Source organism: Stegastes partitus, unplaced genomic scaffold, assembly GCF_000690725.1.
Source record: "Stegastes partitus isolate 25-593 unplaced genomic scaffold, Stegastes_partitus-1.0.2 Scaffold26, whole genome shotgun sequence".
Classification (NCBI taxonomy): domain Eukaryota; kingdom Metazoa; phylum Chordata; class Actinopteri; family Pomacentridae; genus Stegastes; species Stegastes partitus.
The window spans coordinates 206139-230356 of record NW_007577757.1 but is presented as its reverse complement, the minus strand read 5'-3'; the positions used below and the strand labels follow the sequence as shown (position 1 = coordinate 230356).

The window sequence follows — 24218 nt, the reverse complement described above, 5'->3', positions numbered from 1 at the left end:
AATGGCCCGTCCCGTTCGCCGTGGAGGCTTATGAAGCGTGTGAAGAAAAAATCGAGCTCACTCTCTCTGTCAGTGCTTCCTTTTAGTTGTCAACAGCGAGTGTAAAGGGACAGTGAGCGCAGCTAGCCGACACTACACAGCAGTAAACGGTGTAGAAAACAATTTGCTGAACAAATATTATTTGCAGTCTGTTGTGTCGCCCACAGCTCGGTTTAGGTAGGTAGCTAAAGTTTGCTGGGTTTGTCTGTCTACCATTGTTACGTTGTTGACTGTAACTATGCTAACGTTAGCTAGTTGTTGTATGGGGTAAGTTATGCTGGAACTCGCTGTACGACTAATGTTATTTGTGTATTTTGCTCTACAAAGCAATACTTGTCTGTTAGCGGCCGCTGTGGACTGTGGTTATGCTTTTAGGCTTGTTCATCTTGAAGCAGGATTCTACAAAATATTAAGAGTTTGCCACAATGCTGCTCGTTAGTATTATTAGACTGTTAGCCATTAGTTAATGTTAATAACTGTCTCAAAAGTAATTAAAACCTACCAGCTTGGTAGTGTCACATGAATATAGCAGCCTACCCTGCACAACATTACCAGGCATTATGTTTCATGGCTGAGTTTCGTAACGGAATTACTTAATTGACCTTTGCACTCATTACAGTGACAAAGATAATAAACTTCCGTGATCGTGTCATATCGTGTTCTAATTGGACTATGTTTACAGAAGTACACACAACATGCAATTTGAATTGTATATTTGTTTTCCCTACAGCCAAGTACTGAGCTGATCACTGGGTAGTGAAAGATGCATATTTTAGTACATCTCAAAGCTAATGTGTATATACTTTTTGATCACAGACACAAGGAATAATTTCAGCTTCAATGATGTTAGCATTGCACAATTTGAAGACACCAGCTTGGTCTTTTGCTTCACAGCGGATGTCTTTATGTCGGCAATCACTAGACTACCATGATATTGTCGCCGACCACATTTCCAACACTGAACATAGATGCTTGTTGTTTCTTTCTCCCTTTTTTTTGCTCTCTCAGCTATGACTAAGATTTGAAGGCAGATGTGGACTGAGTGACACCCCTGTCATCCCTCCCCAGTACATCCATGTGTATAATTTTCTTCAAGTTTGACCCCCGGCCTGCATCCAAAAATGCCTACAGGTACAACAGTTAACCATTTATGTTAACACTGACTCTATTGACGTTACATTCAGGGTCAACCAATACAGTGCAAGACAGGGCTCACGAAGAAAAAAATAGTGTTGCAACACTGATCACGCTCCAGGAAGCTTATGAAATGCGTTATTTGCAGAAAATGTCTATGAACCACGATTACAGCTACGGTGTAGGATTTCAGCTGAGTTTTTTTTTTTTTTTTTTTTAAATGCACAAAGACTCATAACAACTCATATAGAACAAACAAGGAAGATGCCTCCAAACATATGACATAAGTTATGACTAACCAGCATTCCTCAATACACCAAAAGTTGGTGCTACAAAAATCAAACCATTTGTCTTTAGACAAATGTGTGAGCATAGAAGTCAAGAGAGGACAGTCACCCACCAAACTGCATACTTGCAGTAGATCTTCATTGTTTTGCTTAAGGGCAAAACAAGAACTACAACTTTTCAAACTACGTCGCTCTACCAACCTCATTGTTCAAGCGGCAAGTCAGAAAAGAATGTGTTTGTGATACTCTTAAAATCCAGCTGCACTCAACGCTTGGATCATCCTTATAAACACATGTTGTGTAGTTATTTTTCTTAAAAGCACTCTGCATGTGCTACATGGGCTGTATTTTTTTGGAAAGTAGTATATAATAGTGATTTATTCATACAGCTAAAAAAAGAAGTGCTGGTTTTAAATATTTTTCACAGCATACACTCCTTAAACAGCAAAAGAAGTGTTTGAACATGCAGTTAGAAAACATATACTCTGTCTTGGAATAAAAATAAATGTGAATTCTTGACATCACTGCTGACGTACTCTGACGAACCTGCAATGTTCTCCTAGTTTATCGTCCACACTTGCTTAGTGCGCCACTTGGAAAGTAAGACACATCTTTCGTTCAGACATACCATTTTTTATTACACCACTGGTCCTTGTGTACCCTCCACATGTCCTACCCAGCAGTAAATGCTAACTTCTTTCAGTGGGCAGCACAGTCCTGTGTTGTACGAGCAGTCAGTGTGAGTTACGGCATGATGTGGAGCCCCAGCTTATTACAATCCCCCAGAGCACGACAGCAAGCTCTTCGGCTGGCTGTAGTCCATCTCTGTCCTTCCCTTTGGGAGCCTGACCCCGCCTAAGGCGATCACAGCAGAGGTGTGTTATGAGTACTGACTCAGACCTGAACCTGGGGAAAGGTGAAGCGTACTGTGTCCTGATGTGGTTCACTTGGGGGCTATTTATAGACTACCAGTTGCAGTAGTAGTTGTTCTTGTGTGACAGTGATGTCTAAATCAAAGTAAATGTGCAGCAGACTAAATTAGGTTGAAGGCAAAATTAAAGTTTTATTAAGTGCAATTATAAAGCCCTCACAGCACAAAATGACAGGAATGTAACTGCGGGAGTTAAATGGGTTCATGTTCAGCACAAATGACTCGCTGATTACCCACCTGCTGAGATTTCTCTGTTTCAAAACTCAGTTTAGCTCAATTCAGCTCTACCCTGCACTGTTTCCTTTTTTTTTTTCGTTCAACTTTTTCAGCTGCTTAGAACAAAGATGGTGCTGCAATCAGCCAAGCAGCAATGTCATATGATTTTGACCTGTATATATTTATAGCACTTCCTTTAGGCTAGTCAATGTCATCTAAATATCACCAGCTCAGTTCCCAGAGGCTGCTGTATCTGCTGCATCCAAAAAGATGGAAGAGATGTAAAAAAAAAAAAAAAAAAGGAAGGGTGTACTGGCAGTCTTACATGGAGCTTTTGTAATGGTGGGGGTAGAATTGTGTATCCCCCTTAGAAGCACAGTGTCACTCATGGCAATCTGCAATTAAAGTCTAACATATATAGGCATGTTGTGAGCAAGTTGACGCTGTGGCCTCATACTGGATTGATCCTGGTGGGTGCACAAAGCTCTGATCTATCAGAGCATGGATACTGGACCTCTTAGGATGTCTCTGGTATCTGGCAGTACAAGAAAGGAATCCTTTGGGTCCTGTGGTTCGCAGCTCTGTAGATCAGTCATGTTCTGTTGCATTCTCTCAGATGCTGATCGGACTGAGATCTAGGGAGTTGGGAGGCTGGGTGAACTCTTGATCATGTTCCTCAAACCGTTCCTTAGTAGCGTTTGCAATGTGGCAGGGCACATTATCCTGCTCAGAAAGGCCACTACTATCAGGGAATACTATCACCATGAAACACAAACTCAGGATTGAGGTTAACGACTTACAAAACAGACATATTGCACTTCTTTTGACAGATACTCCGATTGCAATATAAGGTGCATTTTTTAAATGATGGCATGATTTTTGCTGCAGCTTGTACCAAACAAGCATCATTTCTGATGTATGAATATTAGATCTCTGTATCACCACAATGCGTAATTTGTAATAGTATTTCATTATACATTTTGCCTTTATCAAAAAATTGCAGCGTGTGCAAATTGGATACTAAACTCCCCTTATTGCAATTTCAGTAACATTTTGATCAGTTGTTCAACCTTAATGTGTTCTGTAACAATGTTTAGGTGGGTGGTACGTGTCCACAAAAGAGCCAGGACCCAAGGTCTCCTAGCAGAACATTGCATTGTAATGAGATAATCAATGTTATTCATTTCACCTGTCAGTGGTTTTAAAGTGGAGGCTGACTGATATATATGATGACAGCCTGCCAAATAGATTTGGTTTGTCGGTTCATTGCTTTGTACCAGACTGAAATATCTCGACAGCCATTGGATAGATTTTCATCAAATTTTATTTGGACATTAATTATCCCCAGAGGAGGAATCCTGCTGACCTTGGTGGCTTTTCCTGTAAAACCACCATGAACTTGGAATTTTTGAACTTGTGCATATTTTTCTGAATTTGCACATATTTGCAACACATGCAGATGATCAGTGGAAGGATTATTATGTCAGCAGAATTGGTGCTTATAACCAGGGGGCCCAGAGAATGAATCTAATGACTTTGGTGACCCCTCCGGTGAAAATCTACTTTTTACCCTTGATAGCATCTCTGTGTGGTGTTTTGTATATAATGCAAGATTGATTGATTCAAGCTTGTGGCGTTTCATATGTAGCAAGCCTTATAAACACTCCTGGGTGGGACTTTCTGTATCATTTCAGAATCCGTTTCTGGCTCAAACATGTGTACCATTACTCCAATATTACAGCTTGTCCTTGTGCAGTGTAAGATAGTGTTACAGTGTTTGACCAGAGTCATAGATTAGCTAGAAACCTTGTGCTGCTGCTAATGGGGAGGGGTGAGCGTAGAGAGTGGCAGGGACTGTCGAAGTCCCACGCATTCTTGAGGAAGCCGTGGTGTAGTGTTACATCTAAGCCATTTTTTTCTCATTTTCAAGAAAAAAAAACAAAAAAAACAACTACATTTGTAGCTTCACAGAAATGAGTTTTTAGACAACCGGAGAGGGACTTCAGATTTTCTCTTTATAATTTAAATTATGCTAAATCTACTAATGGTTGCTTTTAGATGAGAAGTAACCAAAACTGTCAGAAAAGTTCAGAGTATCTATAGTTTTATTCCATAAAAATGTGTCTCCGTATGAATTGTTGACGACAGCGCAGAGATGAAATGTCAAGGGCTCACCAAAATCACAAGGAGCCATCCTATGGGAATCACAAATATCCTTGAATATGTAAGTCCACAAGCGAGCGTGTTTGTTGAGTAGAAAAGCAGCAGAGTTGAATGCTGATGAGCTCTGATACCTCTCTGCTTCTTTCACTCCCTCCTACATGATGCAGCTGGCTGATTGTTGCTCTGATCTGAGCCGCTCGCATGGGATTTTCCCCTCAGGATCCGATAGCAGATGCTGTCTCCTGTGTAGCATCATTAGTGTTAGCTTTGTTTTCAGGAGCAGCAGTGGCTCACACAGTGCCATGGGAGCAGACTGTCAGTAGGCCTTGATTCACCAAGGTTGACCCCTGTTAGGCCAATTTGGTTTATTTGTTTGTTCTTAACAGGATCCATACACCCATCCTGAAAGATTAATGGGAGGACCATTACCAAGTTCACAAGGAACATACAGCTATTGTAAAGGTCAATAAATGCCTGTCCCCCCCCCTGCATGTGTGGTTTGCCCAACGGGTGTATAAATGTCTTTAAATCCACAACTCTGCAGACTCTAATACAAGCTCTGCAAAGGTACAATTAGCTTTAATGGCAACAGTGCATGAAAAATAAACAACATGATGCTCTGCTAAAATGTTAATTTCTGTTTACAAAACTCACATGGCATGATGAAGAGGTTACCTTTTCCTCAGAGCAAGAGTATAATTGTTTTATGTGTTTTGTAACCGCTGCAAAAGACAGATGAGCTGGATGAGGTTGTGTGCATGTGTGTTGTAAAGTGAATGTTGGGTAATAGATGCTAAGTGAGGATATATAGCCACTAAGTGATGTTACGTTTACTTGTTACACAATTGACAGCCATGGCCTGCTAGTAAAGGCATGTAGGAACTAATGGCCGAAGCGGCATTAGATACAGGTCGCAATGCAGTGTCTCTTTGTTAATGGCCGTGAACATAATGGCATCATTACTTTGTGACTTACTCTGAATAATAATAACACAGGTCAAAGTGTAGTGCAGTGCTTAACTGACAAGCAGTCTGTGTCAGACTTAAGTGTCACATTCAAGGGGATTTATTGTAAATCAGAACACACTCTTGCTCAGGCTGTTTGCTCTTGTTTGCAGCAGTAAATGTTTGTGTTGTAGCCTTGCTTTGGCAATAAAAAACTCATTTAGAATGGGATAAAAAACAGAGGTTACTTACATGTGGCAGGCGCAGCCAGCATTGCAAAACGAGATGTAGATGAGGTGATTTACCTATACAATGTTCTTTCAAATTGTTTTAACCCCTAACATTATTTCTTTCCCCCGTATAACAAGTAGCTCTGTGACATCAGGGGCATTTTCCAACACTTCATTGAAGCTATTTGCAGAGTGACATTCATTGTTTTTATGGTTGTTATTGTGTACAATGTAGATAATCTTGTGCACATTTCTCCAAAATGTGTTTTAGTTAGTAATCAGCCAAAACATTAAAGACACCTGACTAATATTACATTGGCTTTCCTCGTCCTGTAACAACAGCCTCAACTGTTGGGCGGCTGTGGCTCAGGTGGTAGAGTGGGTTGTCCTCCAGTTGCAAGGTTGGCAGTTTGATTCCCCACCCCTCCACAGTTGAAGTGTCCTTGGGCAAGACACTGAACCCAAAGTTGCTCCCAATGGCAGGCAGCACCTTGCATGGCAGCTCTGTCACCATTAGTGTATGAATGTGTGTGTGAATGGGTGAATGAGAAACACATTGTAAAGTGCTTTGGATAAAAGCGCTATATATAAGACATCTGAGAATTTCCTGTGGTGTCATTGGCAAAAAAGAGAGTGGCACCAGATTTTTTGGGTCCTCTGATTTATGGCGTGTGACCTCTGTGGATCAGGCTTGTTCTGGCACATTCTGCTAGTGCTTAATCGGCTCTGGGGAGTTTGGTGGGTTAACACCTTGGGCTTGAGCATTTTTTTCTATGATGTGGCAAGGTGCACTGTCCAGCTGGGGGCAGCTGTTAGGGCAGGGGTGGGCAATCCTGGTCCTCGAGGGCCACAGTCCTGCATGGTTTAGATGTTTCCTTCTTCCAACACACCTGATTCAAATGATCAGGATCGTTGTCAGGCTTCTGCAGAGCTTGATGATGAGCTGATCATTTGAATCAGGTGTGTTGGAAGAGAGAAACATCTAAAACATGCAGGATTGTGGCCCTCGAGGAGCAGGATTGCCCACCCCTGTGTTAGGGAGTGCTGTTGCCAGTGTCTGGTGTATTAAAGAATCACCATGAATGCCAGGATCCATCATAATGTAAGAACGTTTGCATTGTCACGACACGATCAATGTTATTCACTTCACTCGTCAGTGGTTTTAATGTAGTATTTGATCAGTGTAATGACTGATGCATCTGCAGTCAGTGAAATTAAGAGATATAGAAAGATTTTAGAAACTTTAATAATATTGCAGTATCAGGATTAGGATAACGGTGTTAATTATCATAATATTCATTTTAATCACATCACTCATGCTGTTTTTCATTTTTTTCTAAAATTAATGAAAACAGTAGCAACAAAAAGAAGCAAGAGGTATCCGTACATCTAAAGTCTGTATTATGGAAAATGGTTTGAGTTAGTCAAAGTGTAGGCAAAGCGTTTGAAATCATAAAATAAAAAGTAATTGGGCCAGGCTGCTATATTGCACCAATACACCTAGTGCATTAGAGTCTTTTAACTTAGATCAGAAGCTCTTTTTCATCTTTCTGTCTCTCTGTTAAGACCGGTTGTCTGTAGCTACTATATTGGCTTGTCCCTTTTTTTTCCCTGTCACATTCCTTTTGATCCTTTCTTCTTTGGTCATCATCAAAGGACCACCTCCTCCTCGTAACCTCAATCTTTTGTATCTTCTGCATTAATTTCTAAAATAAGATGCTCGACTTGAAGGATCCTAGACTCATATAAGGCATTTATTAAGCTTGAAAACCAGAAAATTGCTCCGTGACAAGCGGTCTGCCAGCTCATTTGTATAATGATCACCTGTGTAAATCAAGGCCAGTATAAAATCCCGCTGTGTTCACTGTTACGGACTCTGTACAAATTGTGACAATGTCATTTTTCACTGGAGGGATATCTGACATCGGATGATTGATCACATTACACATTACAGCCAAGTGCTTATTTGACAACAGGAGCATGGAGGCTTATATTCTTAGATTCATGTAAAAACTGAATGAAAAAGACTCACTGAATGATCAAAAGTAAGTAAATTACTTCACACACTCTTTCCATCTCCTCAGGCTAATTTTGGCTGCAAACAGAGATGAGTTGTACAACAGACCATCCAAAGCTGCAGACTTCTGGGGGACCAACAGCGAGATCCTCAGCGGTAAGTGGGCGCATTTGAGACCATCAGACGAGCTCACCACTCATCGTTTCACTACCCTGCAATTACACGTAATCAGTAGAATAAATGTCTGTATAACATCGTGCTTCGGAAGGGTATACATAATCATTAAACAAGTGAGTTGTACTTTTAGGGTGCATTGTTTTCATGCATTTAAGCATTTTTAAACCAGTTAAGTCCCATTAAGATTGGAAATGTGCTGTTGTACAAATGTATGTGTTAGACTTAAAAAAAAAAACTGTCTTGGCTTGATGAGGATGTGAAAACACAGCAGATGTGAGCTTTTTAGCAGTGTTTGTCTACAGTGACATTCAAGGCTAAATAGCTTTCAATAATCAAGGAAAAATCTGTCTCCTTCACCCTCAGAATCCAATTCTCCTCTGCTCCGTCACAGAACATCCCCACCCGCAGTAAACTATATTTAATTGACTGGTGTCCAATACACATTATGGCCAAGCACAGGAAATCAATCATCCTTTTTTTCCTGCTAAAGGAGGAAACGCAGAGATAGCCTCGTTGTTCATCGGTCTCCTCTCCCCTCTGTAATAGAGGGGTCAGGACTCTACTAGTGGGCCCTTAATTGATGGCTGTTTTTATGCGGTGTGACAGGAATAAATGGCTCTGCCTTATCTGTGGAGCTGGGGAGAAGAGGGGGCCGGGTGAGGGGGTGGAGGGCAGCAGCAGGGCCCTGAAGGAGACATAGCATGACGAGAAGGGAAGTAAGCTATAGCTCCCAGTGGGAACAGGCTAGCTTACCGTCCAGCTCCCAGAGGAATAGGACGGTCTGGCTCTCTTGGTCACTGTCAGTGTAAGTGGACCTGTCTTTATTGATTACCAGGAAGTGCAGCAGACTTACAGGACCCTACCTTTCCTGTGTCGAGTGGAGAAGAGCAGTGTGAAACAAAAACAGCTTATTTAGTCAGGGACTGAATTTATTCAATTACTGCCACTACTACACATGAAGATAGTCCAATTAGACGACATGTTAAAGGACATACACGTTATATACTTGCTCTGATTTGTGAGTTTGATGTCAGCTACAATTTATTTATTTTAGTATGATGGTGTATCTCAATGGAAGCAAGTTAATATTCAGTATTGTTTCCTGTCATATTTATTCACTTTTTGCTTTAAAGTTTGTAGGTTGAACTTTTTAAGGGACCTTTTCTGTTGTTGTATAGACAATGCTATAAGTGAAAAAAGAGATTACTCATGAAATGATAGTCAGTATTCACCAGCACTATATTTTACACGCCCATAATGCCCGAAAAGAAACATGTAATTTGATACCAATGCTCGTAAAAGTTGAAATTTCCTGGGAAAAGGAGCCCAGTATGTATAGATTAATTTACTTAATTATTCATTGTAAATTTGATTTCCTAATTGTTGAAATGCTTTAAATAATTGTACATTTTTGCATATTTGAATTGTTGCATGTTCAGCGGACCTGCTGTGTTTTAACTAAAGTTAACTGGATGTCAACCAGTTGAACGCTGTCTTCATTTCCATTTACAATAGTCAATGACAAATGATGCATTTCTGTCTGAGAAACATCATGAACATTATACACATAAATCATTTTTTTCCCCCCAATTTTCTTCTTAAAGTCCCTCTTGTTGATTTAACCCATACAAACTCATCTCTGTTTATCAGAGTTAGACATTGTTTGATTGTTTGATATGTTTTTTTTCATAAAATTAATGCCTATTTTTCCTAAAATGGTTTAGATTTACTTCTACACCGTTGCTTCCTCTACAATATGTCGATTTATAAAGTCCCCATCTCTCTCTACATTCACCCCTTCTTATTCACAGCGGCTCGGTCACACCCGCTCACCCATGACTCTTTTTTAACATTAAGTTTACTCGTGATGTTATAAACACCACATAAACATGGTAACAATTTAAAAACCTTGATTTTCACTGGGTGGTGTCTACAACAAAGACTAACCTGTGAACTGCGGTTGCCCTTTTCATTTAATCTTCATGAACATAACACGCATTATAACATGTGTGTGACATTTTACTGCTTCTGTGTTTATAAGGCCTAGACCTAGAATATGGAAAGGAAGGCGGGTCATGGATGGGGATCAGCAGGAGGGGAAAGCTGGCTGCGATCACCAACTACATGGAAGGACGACCTAACCCTGATGCACAAGGAAGAGGTAAGCCAAACGTGAAAAAGCCACAAATATATTCACTGATAAAATGCCTATTATTAAAATCGCCAAGTGTCCTATTAAATGATCATACTTAAGATTTATTTGATAATGTAAGTGTTTCATTTTTCGTTGTTTATGTTGATACTGTTCTCCCCGTGCAGCGTGGGTTCTCTCTGGGTTCTCCGGCTTCCTCCCACAAGTCCAAAAACATGTTGAGGTTAATTGGTGATTCTAAATTGCCCGTAGGTGTGAATGTGAGTGTACTTGGTTGTCTGTCTCTAAGTGTGGCCCTGTGATAGACTGGCGACCTGTCCAGGGTGTCCCCTGCCTTCGCCCTAAGTCAGCTGGGATAGACTCCAGCCCCCCCGCGACCCTAGTGAGAATTAAGCGGTGTATAGATAATGGATTGATGTTGATACTGTATTTGTGTTTATTTGGTTTCTATTACATCTAGTCAGGGTTTATTAAGTGAAAAATGTAAGAATTATTTATTTTTCCTTTTGTTAATCTGCAGGATTTTTAGTGTCTAACTACCTTATGGAAAAGGATATGGACAGCTACTCCTACCTGAAGAAGGTGTCGGCAGAAGGCCATCTGTACAACGGCTTCAACCTCATCACAGCAGAGTTCAAGTGAGTGAAAGGTGTGATGAAATCCATCTGAGTGTACGTTCCTCCACTGATAGAGGTGAGTCAAACTATATATACTCTGGGAAAGTATTTACACCGAGACTTGGTTGTAAAAAGAAAAAAAAATAGACTTGTCTACCAGCTACCAGCTTTATTTTCAACATGGTAGATTTGACAAGATGAAATTTATTCCACAGAGTCAGAAAAAATACGTAATATGGCCACCTAAGACTGCTGCGTGTTCTTTTTATATTGTGACTTCTTGTGGTCTACACTCCAGAGACGGTGGCAGATTCCTGCTCACTTAAAGGTTTTTTTTTTTTCCGGGAACTCACAGAGAATGAGCTGTAGATCTGTTCCTGTGAATTTTGGCCTTACCTTGGAATGTAACCACAAAAGCAATGTCTTCATCTCTGGAGTGCTAAGCAGGCAGAACCGAAAAGAAATCTCAGATGCTGAGCTGTGAACGAGCCAGCATTAAAATTCTAAAGGAACACCTGTTCATATTTCAGGGTGTTAGACAAAGAAAATCTAGACAGCATTAAAAATAATGAAAGGTTTTTCGTTTTTTTTTCCCCTTCGTCTGCTGCTCCAGCCTGACTTCACTGAATTTAGTGACCTGGTAAAGGGAGAAAAATCAAAGTAGGATCAGTGCTCACTGAGATATCTGTCAGGGTGGAGGCCCCTGTAGACAATTGGCATGGAAACGGGTCTTAGTGTCTGCCAGGGAGCGGTTGGAGGTTTAGCTGCAACACACACATCTACCAATATGCATCCCTGGTGTGGAAGAAAGGAAAAAAAAAAAGGAGTGCTTCCACAGTGGAGTTTGGTGTCATGATCTGTGTATCCTGGTAACATGGCCTCGAGCAGGATCTCCCCCTCAAAGGGATTTTCTTAAGCTTGCACATCCGTACTTTCACATTTTTCAGCATCGCATTTTGGTTCGGGAGATCGGTATAGTGGTCTTAATTACACCTATAATGTCATTTTTTTGAAACTATAATGCCAGCCTAGCATTTCTGTCCACCTCCAGCATGATGGATAACATGCTGATAAGATGACTTTGCAAGCTGAAGTGCCTGCAATCAACTGTCATCTGGCAGATTTTATCAGCGGTAGCTTGCTAATTTATTAAGCTAGGTCTTTAGTTCCCAGCTGAGTTGTTATAAAATGAACCCAATAGGGTCTTAAAATGAACTTGATGGCTACACTTATCATATGGTAGTAATGGAGTTAAGCTAAAGCTGCAGGTAAAGGGTCTTCTGATCCACACTTAGGAGATCTTAGGAGAAACAGCATAGTCCTTTTAATGCAGCATAGTACATTTTTCCAAGACCTATTACGTCAAGAAGAACTGTAAAGTCAGACTGCTATTTCATTCTAACATAGCCCTGTTTGGCTGCTGGGCTTATACACTTGAACAAGCAAGACAGAGGTTAGAGTTATGCTTTACTCTCCACATATTTCATTTTTAATGTTACAAGAGAAAAACCTTTACTCGGTGACCAGCCAGTGTTTGGCGATCATAAGGCTGTCTCAGATAGTTGTGAAGTGCTGGAGGGAAAACTTCCATCTGTCCAATAAAGAGCAGGACCAAGCTACTAACATCCCACACACTGACATAGCATCAGGACCCCCAATCCTAGAAAACACTTGAATGCAAAATGGCCTCTGGTTTTGGACCCTTGGTGACTTCAGTAGTGTTTGTAGTAATGTTAAGCTCATAGCTGAATAAGCTAACTTTTGCCACTTAATGTGAGAGCAGAGAAAAATACTTTTTAACCCATTCTTACATTTTTACTATTACACTTTGGATTTTTTAAAAATTAGACAGCACTCTCCAACCTTTTTAAATGCCCATTATGAGCTCATGCAAGTCCCTTGAGCACAAGACTTTATCATGTGGAGAGTGAAGCAGACTCTTATCAACTGAGTGAAATCATCTTGGATTCCAAAGAGCACATGCAAGTCCCTCTCCGGTTGTAATTTGACTCCTAAAAACTCTTCTCTGTCCATCAAACTTAGTTATTTAGGCATTTTTCCATGAAAATAATCCCCCGCTTGTCTTAAAACAGCTTAGCTGTAACTCTACACTGTTCCTTCCTTTAGAATGTACAGATTTATGAAGTCCCTGCCTTTCTCTCCATTCACCCCTCCCCTGCACTTTGAGCACTCCAGCTCACCTACCACTCTGTTCAAACACTGCAAAACTACTCTGTGCTACACAATAGCAAGTTGTAATAACGGAGTAATTCAGCCATTCATGTTCAAACCTAAAATTGTTTCTGACGAGGAATAATGATACAAAAGTCTGAATTTGTGTTACTGACATTGCAGGGTTCAGGTGGAAATGCTCAACAATGGTGTTAACTACTTATTTGTCTCATGATGTGTCATCGAGCAAAGAAAAAATACTCTGTGGGCATGTTAACAAGATTTTCACTAGAGGGGGTCTGTAAAGGTCACTGGTATATCTGTATGAAACATCAGCTATAGTAGCAGCCTCAATCCAGAAGTGTTAGAACTATTCCTAGCTTTGACAACCCTTCGATTTATCTCTTCACATATGACTGAACCCACAACAGCAGCTAGATGGCTTAACAGTTGTTTTCTGGTAGGCTGAAGCCATCAGGATATGCAAATATCCTTGTTAAGACCAGGAGCTGTAGTCGCGCCTCTGCTTGATGGTTTTCCTTGTTAATGAAAGAATGAGGTCCCACCTCAAACTCATAAGATGCTAGCAAAATGCCTGTTTATGCTGTAATAATGCCTTTTGTACTTCGTTTTGACTGGGTTGTCATTTGGGGCTGAAATCAGTCAGCGGAGCTTTACTGCGTGAAAATACGGCATATGTTTTTTCCCCTCAGACACCCGTCTGATGGGAGACACGTTCGCTGCAGATAGAGATGGCACGCGGTGACAAAAAGAAAGCCTTGATCTTTTTAATAAACACCATCATTACCAGCCTATTTGTTTTCCACTGTAGTGTGTCCAGCAGCCCTGAGGAAATAAGGCGTCTGGTTTCTTTCCGAATCAATAACTACATCTGGTGGATAGAGAGTAAGCTCTATATTACAATTAGAGGATTTCTTATTCATCTGTAACCAGAGACATGATTTATGGTGTGTGGGCAGTGGGGGACAGGATGTGTCCTCCATTCTTAAGCATTTTCTGTCTTCACTTGGTTTCAGTATCTGAAATCTATTATTGAGATGCATTTCAACGAAAGATTGATATATTTATCATTAAAAATAGTTTCATTTGTCCACAATTTATGTATTGCTCCTTTTTAGTTACAATGCTTCACAAGTACCCCCTGATTAATAATATATACCCATGTTGGGCTGAGCTGTACATGTGAGTGATTAGGTCAGTGGCAGCCATGCAGTTCCCAGAACATTCTACAGAGCCTTGCTGTTGTGGAGCTAATACCATATATATTTAAATTTTGATCTCAGATATTTTCTGCTTGATGCTCTCGAGGCTCCACATCCAACTTTTCATCTGCCTTTTCTATAGCTTTGGTTTTTGATCCCACTTTAAGTCACTCTTGCTTTAAAGTCAATGCCCAGAGATTATCCATTTTAATGAATATCTCCTCTGATGTTTGCCTGCAAAGAAATGCCTCCCTTAATGCACTTTCACTCAAACATAGTGTGTCAGTTTTATAAAAACAACTTTAGAAAGTGGTTCAGTCTTATTGCCTCAAACCATGTGCTGTAATTTTTGGCAGAAATTTGTTCGAGCTGAAAAAGAAACACAGCAGTGAAGCAGATACACACATTCCAGAGTATTGGGGGTGGATGAACTCTCAACATTTTAAGGAGGCTCTACTATGAGTATTTGTTATTTTTCCAAGTGCTTTGAACATTACCTATGGAGAAATACCTCCTCTTGGAGTTTGTCCTGACCAGAATTAGCAGTGGATCACAGTAAGCACTTCATTGTTCACTGAGTGAACCCAAATGTCTTCATATTGTCACAAAAATGTCAAACTTTACAACAAAAGTTGATTTTGGCTTTGCAGTTGTGAGTTTTTATCAGACAGGAGAAGTGACTCACACTCCAGTTTTTGTACATACTGTGTATCCTACAGCGAAAGTTTGTCACAAAATGAAATCCTTTTTTTTTTTTTTTTTAGTATGTAGACCTTCTTCAGTCATTGACTTAATCTCTAAAAACTCATTTCTGTGTATCAAAATTACACATTTAAGTTTATCTCCACAAAGAAAACCCTTAAATGTAGCTCTACAGTGCTGCTTCCTCTAGAATATGCAGATCTAGAAGGTTCTCGCTTCTATCTACACCCCCACCTCCACTGCTTGCTGCAGCTTGAATACACTGGCTTGTCTTCAACTGTTAAAACACTTCAAAACTACTCACTACTACTACACAACGGAAGGATGTAATTTTAAGTGTTTTAAGAGTAATACAGCCTTATCGTTAGAACTAGGAAGTAAGAATAGAGGTGAAGAGTAATGGCACAGAAAGTTCCACCCTTAACAAGATAGTTTGCTTTTCTGAATATGAAACCCTGTAAGTCTGAATCCTTACAGTTTCCAGGTGGAAATGTTCAGTCATGACGTTTACTTATCTTGCTCCCGATGTGTCTCCCGGCATATCAAAGCCAACCTATGTTCTCGTTACCTAGATGAAAACTTTGTTTGCCACATTTAACAGTCTAATTTCCCTTGTTAACATGCTAACCCTTGCTAATTAGCTGCTAGCACACAGGCTAATGAGAATGTCATTGGTTTTGCAAATATTTAGTCATAAACCAGTGCACTGAGAAAAGTGAAATCATGACCTCATGCTGATATAAAATGTCACTGGATCTGCAAAGTAATTACAATATATCCTGGGAGTAATACTAATATCTGAACTAAATGTCATGGCAATCTATCCAGTAGTTGAGCTTTTTTTTTTTTTGCTTGACACCACAACTGTCAGCCGTATGGTTATACTTGCGGAAATGTCAGCAAATCACTTAAATTATTAGGATACATTATTTTGTACCAAATTTCATGATAATCTGTCTAATATTTTTGGGGGGGAGATGTTTCAGTCTGAACCAAAGTGGTGGACTGACTGATAGGCCAACATTGCCATCCAAAGGGCCACGTCGGTAGTGTGGCTAAAAAGAGATTAAAAATGAAAAAATCTAGCTTTTTTGCTCAATTACTTTCCTTTTATGTCTCCATGTGTGGGTGCACTTGCACAGATGTGAGTGATAAAATATGAAAGTGCATGTTGTCGTTACTCAGGAGCCCGACCGACATGCCCATCTACATTCCGCACTGATAATGTTGAAAGCTCATCCAACCATCTCCAGGCAACTACACCACAGCTGGCGATGGGGAAACTGCTCCACAGCCTCAGTATAGAGGACTCTTCATTAGAATGTCTCCCAGCCAGCATACTGATTACCGCGCTGACTGAGATCTGAAAAAGCCTGTTTTTGACTCTTCCCTCTTTATTCTCTTTCTGCCCAGTGGTCCCGACCTCCTGCTGTTCCCTCATCTCAACCCAAATCAGCCCACAGCACACCTGATGGGACTACCAATATTCTAGCCAGTTTCAAACAGCAGAAATGGAGCTATCTCTCTACAAATCCTCCACCTGCTACCACCACAGTCAATTTGATGCATATCACTGGCAAAGTGTGTACACAGACACCAGGCCTCTCGGGTATTGTTGGGTTCAAGTCACAATACCAAGATCAGAATAGTATTTCAGACACTGTGTTTGCCCCCAGCACAACTGACAACAAATAAAAGCTTTACAGATTCTTTCATTTCCCTTCAGCTTACAGTGCCATCTGGTTCTCATTGAATGGCTACTGTGTACATACACTGCTGTGTTCATAGTAACCATAGGAACACACGAAAAAAAATGTAGTTGTGTATTTAAAATGTTCAACTGGGTTTGGGTACAAGGAACAATATTAAGGTCTTGGATTTGTTGTTGTCAGAGACATCGTGTAATGTCAGCTGACAGCTCTGAGGATTTTCTCGCAGCTGCTTGGACATGTATTTTCCTGCCTTTAGAAAACGCTTTGCCCCAATGTGTGAGGTTTGCTCATGTCAGCCTGTGTCATCATATTATTCCTTCGGTGGTTTCAGTAGTGCTGAGGTTAAAATGGAGTAAGAATATCCCAGAGGAAAGCATGGTATGAGGCAAGTGATGGGATCAGATGATTTTAATTAGTCCACTCACCACCTATTCAGTATGTTAAAGTGCACGAGAAAGAACACTGTTTGTCTCTTACATCATTTTGTGTGTGCAGTTAGGTTTACCTAATAGATGTTGATTGCTCATTAAATTAAACTAAGGTACTGAAGGATAAGCAAGCTATACTAAAGCATGAAGTGGCACATGGACATTTCTTATGCACAATGTTTCCTACCAAATATTCATGTCGTTTGGCTTTTTGCAATACAGTTGCAAACTTGTGGTGTAAAATCATGAACAGTTCAGAGTAGAATACCTAGTTTGGTTTTCTGCTGACAAGCAAGCAAGAAAAGCTCAGATCACCACTCTTTAGAAACCCCAGCAAGCAGAGCAACATTTTAGAATGCACAACACATCAAACTTTGAGACGGATGGGCTACAACAGTGGAAGACCATGTCAGGTTCCACTCCTGTCAGCTGAGAACAGAAATCAGAGACTGCAGTAGGCACAGACTCATCAAAACTCAACATTTGTCTGGTCTGCTAAATCTCCATTTCAGCAGTAGAAGGTCTGCTCTGAATTTGACATAAAACTGATGATATATTTGCAAAAAAAAAAAAATGGAAATCTTGGTGTCAAAGTGTAGAATAACACAAATGCCACAAAAACACAATACTCTGTTGAAATGCTTCTGTTTAGTTATGTTTTAAATATGCTTAAAACATTATTTTCAACATTTATCGTTCAGTGTTGAATAGCTATTTCTCGCATGTAACCAGTCAGCCCTTTGGGGAGGACATTGCTTGAGACCCCAGTGTGGTAACTACAGAGGGGTGGCAGACGAGTGCATTTTATTGATTTTTTTGTCAGGAGTCCGTTCAGAAATATATGTAACAATAGCTGCTGGGCTGAATGTTGGCTGACCCCTAGAAAGAATCCTTGAACCCAACCAGCTTGGTGTCAACAGTCCAGGCTGCTGCAGGTTGTATAATAGTGCTGAGAATGTTTTCTTGGCACACTTTGGGCCCCTTAATACCAGTCAGTCATGGTCTGAATGCCACAGCCTGCCTGAGTATTGCTGCTGAGCATGTGGATTTCTTTATTAGCACAGATTACCATCTTCTAATTACTATACTGTAAGCAGGACAATGTACCGTGTCCCAAAGTCAAGTTTCAAGAAAATGACAGTGAGACCAGATCCAATAGAATACCTTTTGGAAGTCGTACTGTAAAATGAAAGTTTCTCACCATGACAAATCTGCAGAGTTCATGCAATTAAAAGCAAAAAAAGAAGATTTTACTCAGTGCTATGGTGTTCTTAATAAATATCTCAGTGAGTATACAAGCTGTAAGTCTTAACAAGAGCTGCAAGATATATTTTTGCTATTGATTAACTTAGCTATTGTTTTTTCAATTATGCATTTGTTCTGTAAAATGGTAGAAAATAATAATGACAAAGGCATCATAAGTACCCCAGGGCAATTTGATGTCTTCACATTGCTTGTTTTGTCCGATCAACACTCCAAAACTCAAAGATTTCCATTTTAAAGGAAATAAAGAAGCTGGAGCCAACAAGTGTATGATGCTTGAAAAGTGAACCAAACGATTGATTTGATTATCCAAATAGTTGGCAGTTAATTTTCTTTCGATCGACTAATTAGGCAATAGACTCATTTTTGTTCAGCTCTTAACATGACATGAAATCTTTGTTAATGGGTTCTTTGTCAGACGTTTTCTACTTGTGGTGATATATGGGTTAGACCAGAGGCAGACCTCCTTTGCCCAATTTGTATTTTGGCTTTTAAAACTATCCAATAAATTCAGTTGCACAGCTACAAGCCCAGCAGCATATTCTGCCCCTGCCTCGCGAGCTCTTGACTGGGAAACTTTCCAAGTTAGATGTTGAAGCAGTGTTGCACCACATTTCAGATTGACTGATGCCACTGGTATGGCTGTCATAAAATTGACATCAAAAAATTCATTCCCCTACTGGTTCAAAGGATTTGGTCATAATTTATTATTCACTCTCCTGTACCAAAGCCGTGACAGATGCCCTTGATGTCGGATAGATTTTTCAGACTGAATAAATTCCCTCTAACTGAGGACTTTGCGAGGAGATCTAACACCATAACTAAATGGTTTTTGTGGTAGTCAAAGGTGTTTGCAGCACTAATTTGTGTTTTGAAGCCTTAATTTTACCCAGTTGTCCCATTAGGAAAACATTTAAATTTTGCAGTTACGGTATGGTGTTTAGTATTTTCCCATTTGATTTACCTTCACAAATGAAACATGTTTCTTAATTCCTTTTTTCCAGGACTGCAAAGAAAAGCAAGCATTAAAGAATACTGTGTGGGGCAATGTGGATATTCTCTTTCACCCTCAGCAGTCATCTTCCATGTTCCCCTGAGGAGCCTACCTTTGAACATCATCTGTGCTGCATTTCCCTTCTTTTTAGGAGCACAGTAGTATTATGACTCTTGACAGAGCATTCAGTATTCGACATAAACAAGTTTATCATTCAATACAGTGCCTAATTTTCCATCTTATTGTGTCCCATGTAGAGCCAAACAAGACATTGTGTGTTACTATGGAAACAGAGGCAGCCCTGAACCCATCCGTCTAAATCCAGGTCTGTGTTTTTAATATGGTTGCTGTAGAAACCATTCATTTCACATTTACCTCTTCTCTCTGCCTTTGGCCCGTTCATGTTAGCCTGACATTTCCATGTTGATGTTGCTCTCTGACTGTCTTTCCAAAAAGGACACCAACAGAGCTCATGCGTGTATGTATTTGTGTGTATTTTTCATATGCCCCTCAGCAGGAATCTATGGCCTCAGTAATTCTCTGCTGGACACTCCATGGAGGAAACTTCTGCAAGGCAAACGTCACTTCTCCAACGTGGTCAGTGACCAGTCCCTGTCCTGTGACGGACTGGTGCAAGAGCTGCTAAACGTCCTTAATAATGAGGAACTGTGAGTGATGAGCACCACTTAGACACTCTTTATCCCTATTTAAAACACAATACTAATACTATGCATCAAAATTGGTGTTTCGTTAGTTTTATTTTGACTTAGGGGCTTTATGTTACAGAACAGGTAGAGGGCATTTACATGTACAGTCCCTCCAACATGTAGTAACTTATTTTTGATTGAGCGTAGTAACATCCTGGAGTTTTGTCATCACCTGGAAGGTGTAAGGCAACCTGCAGAAACTTACTCAGACTATTTGTTAAATGGCGAAACTGTGCTGTACAGACTGCATAACCTTTATATTGTGGTCAATGTGCTTAGTTTTTGCTTCTAAATAACTGGTATAGATACTTAGTTTAAGGTTTATCTGATAGGTCTGTGGTGTTTTTGTCGTGTCGAGTTGAGTTTAGCTGCTGCTTCATCAGGCACATTTGTAAACTAACTGTTGTGTATATATTTTAAATAAATCAAGATGCAGCAACTGCATGACCTGTTTTTTGCCGGAGATATTATCTGAATTGTGGAGATGCAAGTCGAGAGAAAGTTTCCAAACAGCCTTCATCTTCTAGAGTTGAAAGTCATATTAATGTGTATATGTGATAAGGCAAATACTTGGCCTAAATATGTTGCATGGACTACGAGGTGTGTCAGAAAAGTTCCAGGATTGGTGTCACAAAAGATATATTTCAAACCAAAAAAGTTTTTCCCATCAGACGATCAACCAGCATGTCTACAAAGAGATCCTGCAGCATTTGCTTCGTTCAGTCCGCAAGAAGAGGCGAGAGTTGTGGCAGAACAAGACTGCTCAACACATCTGTTCGCAATGCCCTGAGCATCCGACAGTTCCTGGCTGAGAAGAACATCGCCGTGCTGGAGCAACCTCCCTACTCACCCCACCTGGCTCAGTGGGATTTTTTCCTCTTCCCCAAACTCAACGGGGTCATCAAGGGAACTCCTTTTGAAGACGTGGACGACATCAGGATGGCTGTGATGACGATGGTACAGAGGATCCCGGAAGAATCCTTCCAGGAGTGCATGGCAGCGTGGCAGAGAAGTCTGGGGAAGTGTGTTAGACTCCAGGGGGATTACTTCCAAGTAGAAAACTTGTAGTTTGTATTTGAAATATATCTTTTTGTGACACCAGCCCTGGAACTTTTCTGACACACCTTGTATATGACAGGGAATGGTGTATTGGAATAAACATCTGTTGTGGGTATGATTACCAGGAACGCACCTGATCCTGTTCAAGAGAGCCAGGGTGATGGCTACAGCAAGCACATGATCCAGGCTCTGTCAGCTGTGTGTGTTCGCTCCCCTCATTATGGCACAAGGTCAGTGTCTTCCACCCACGCCAAATCTGTTTCCTCTCTCTCCAAATATGGTGACTGACAGGGCTATGCTGGGCTGCAGGATCGCAGAGAACAGAAAACTGCTGGTACACGACAATCCCCAGTGTAATCAGTCCTTCACAGTGAGAAAATGAAAGGGGATTGTGTGCACTGTGATGGCACCGTGGATTAGTTGCTACAGCGACTGTCCTGCAGCCAAAAGGTCATAGGGTCAGCGCTTCCCACAGCCATCAATGCATCATTTAGCCAGGCTCTGCTTGCTCATTTTTGATAAGGGGCTAAAACCTCAAATTAGATTTTTTTTAAAAAGGTTTTGGTTGTCTTTAGTGTTTTTCTTTCCATATGAATTTTATTTTTGTATATTAATTCTGTAACTTTTGTGTCCCTGCCCATTCAGGACCAACACAATAATCCTGATAGATGCAGAAGGGAATGTGACTTTCACAGAGCGCACCATGCTCAACTGTGACACAAGCAAATGGAGCACCAATTCTTTCCAGTTCAAACTGCAGGCGTGAAGACATGATTGAGGAAACCCACTCTGTGCCTTTGTGCATCACACTCGCCCCCCCTTCCTCCAGCTGCACTTCACCATAGTAGCAGCTGTGTGAACATGAAGACTCATCTGCACTTTTTCATCAGCTAGTCACTAGCTGCCTCATCAGCATCAGTGATATGTACTTCTTATTCTTGATTTAAGTTAAAATACATCTCTTGAAAATGTGTGCTAATTTAAAATATTGCCAAAGGACATTTAGAATTTTGTTAAGGAAAATACTTTACCTACATGTCACAGAACAATAGGGTTGGGTGACTTCAAAAAGTCCAATCTATTACTTTGCTTTACTTTGATTGCTGGTAGCCACACAATTATTGTAATTCAGTCTAATTTATTCTTGTTGGAGTGAGATTTTTATTTCATTTAAATCCATGATATTGAGTGAATATACACTTTATGCACAATTTTCAGACTTCAGGTTGAAATAGCATCCTATGAGAATTCATTGAATCATCAATATTTTTCTAGAGAATGTGTAATCTGATTTAAATTCACAGTAATCGCCACATATAAAGGTTACTTATTACTTTTTAAGTCTCTGATTACCATAACTGTGTTACTGGTTTTTAAGTAGTTATGTCCCAACTCTGCACAACATCTGTCTCAATGTTGGATGCAACTAATATTGGAGTCTTGAATGAAATGAAATAGTTTCTGCCACTGGATCTCTGATTTCTTCCATGGCAGAATAATGCATTTTTACAGCTACTTGACAATAAAAATAATTTATCCAAACCCTCACATTTGAATTGTCATGTTTTCCAGTAACCACATGTTCAGTCACTTGTCAGGTGATTTTAGGCATTTTACTCTATATCTTAACGTAGCAGGCTTTCACTGTTACTAAATATATTTTTCTTCTGCACATTTTATTCATACAAGAGCTGAGACCGTAATTTAACAGGACAGATATTCCCACTTACTAACCTTAATTTAGCTATTAAGTGGTTTATAAATCTCGGTGTGAAAGAAAAAAAAAAAAAAGAATATCTGTTGTCAATTTAGAGTAACCCTCTTTACACATTGGACTATAAGGGGATGCATTTCACCAGCTGCGGCCTGAGTTAAAAGCAGCAGGTGCAAGTAAAAGCAGGAGTCCACGTTTGATAACATTTTTGATTAATATTTTAACACATTTTTGATCTCGCTACAGTTTTTACAAATAGTAGTTGCAGGATGCATCACAAAGCCATGTTTGATGTTATTAGTTACACCAGTAGTTTTCTTATTGTAGTTCAAACCCACAAAAATACACTACTTATCTCAACCAGTTTAAAATGCTGCTACAGTATTTTATTTCACTGTTTACCTTATGTAACTAAAAAGTGCCACCAGCATCCCTGTATTTTATTACTATGCTGTTTATTACTGCTGACCTACAACTTTGTGTGAACAGTGATCCCAACTGGTCAGTTAGAATATTGCATCCTTTAGGATCTACCGTACAGTCACTGTGTTTGCTGGACGCTCCAATGATGATTTAGCAAGTGTTGAGATTTCACTTCTGGAAAATAATGCAAATTAGGACATTTTAGGTTCATGTTGCCTTATTTAAACATGCAAATTGTGGGAGAAAAAAATCAGTGGTACAAAATATCAGAGTGTAATTGCAAGTACAGACAAAAATAATAGTAAGTAATCAGCTAAGAAAGTCAAAGATTTGAGTCAAAGATTTTGCCATGTTTACCTGTAGTCTCAACCCTTAAAAAAAGATATAGATTTCATGTTGCCGACATCAGTTCTACACTAACGATGCTCTGTATTAACATGTTGCTGATGTGCTGTAACGTGGAATGCTGTTGCCTCGATTGGTTGAATCTTCGGTGACGTAGAAGCAGCGGGACGCGATGATTGGCCCGCTGGTCAATCAATTATCAAAATGCCGGTACTAGGAGGCGGGCCATGATTTGGCTCGCTGCTGTGCTTTTCTTCAAGATGGCGGGGCTGCGTTTGAGGCCGTATGGCGGCGCGTCGAGAATAAAATAAATTAGAAAGGTAGCTAGGTGCCCAAGAGGAGACACCGGTGTCATATTTATCAGTGAGTACTTCTGTAATTCAATAACCAACCATTGTTTTGTGGGTAGTCGGCCTTTTCTTCAGTCGCTGATAGTTTTATATTAGCACATTAGCATAGACGCTAGCGTTACGAGGGGCCCACTGTGCAGCTGCAGATAGAACAGATGCGCCAAAGAAGGATCGTTCTCGATTTTGTTTTACGTTTTTGTTGCTTGTTTTGTCGACAAA

General features: G+C 40.2%; 1 protein-coding gene and 1 long non-coding RNA gene across 3 annotated transcripts in view; both read left to right on the top strand.

Annotated features, from left to right (window-relative positions):
- LOC103369019 (uncharacterized) overlaps window positions 1-24218 on the top strand; it is a 703792-nt gene that overhangs the window by 548230 nt on the left and 131344 nt on the right. The gene's annotated exons all lie outside the window — the stretch shown is intronic.
- On the top strand, window positions 88-22715 carry tango2 (transport and golgi organization 2 homolog (Drosophila)). Of its 2 annotated transcripts, none has more exons than XM_008297495.1 (9): window positions 88-216; window positions 1048-1170; window positions 8029-8117; window positions 10180-10299; window positions 10811-10928; window positions 19659-19726; window positions 19916-20069; window positions 21293-21397; window positions 21813-22715. In XM_008297495.1, the coding sequence occupies exons 2-9, from the start codon at window positions 1115-1117 to the stop codon at window positions 21931-21933; spliced, it is 831 nt and encodes a 276-aa protein (XP_008295717.1). In that variant the 5' UTR covers window positions 88-216; window positions 1048-1114; the 3' UTR covers window positions 21934-22715. The 2 variants fall into 2 exon arrangements, with proteins under 2 accessions (XP_008295717.1, XP_008295725.1); XM_008297503.1 differs by having other exon boundaries at window positions 89-216; window positions 19919-20069.

Excerpts from the sequence above, each read along its gene's own strand:
- tango2 (XM_008297495.1), top strand. The coding sequence starts at position 1,115 with ATGTGTATAATTTTCTTCAAGTTTGACCCCCGGCCTGCATCCAAAAAT. Across the intron at positions 10,929-19,658 it reads CTCATCACAGCAGAGTTCAA|AGCCAAACAAGACATTGTGT; the intron begins GTGAGTGAAAGG and ends TGTCCCATGTAG. Across the intron at positions 20,070-21,292 it reads GTCCTTAATAATGAGGAACT|GAACGCACCTGATCCTGTTC; the intron begins GTGAGTGATGAG and ends TATGATTACCAG.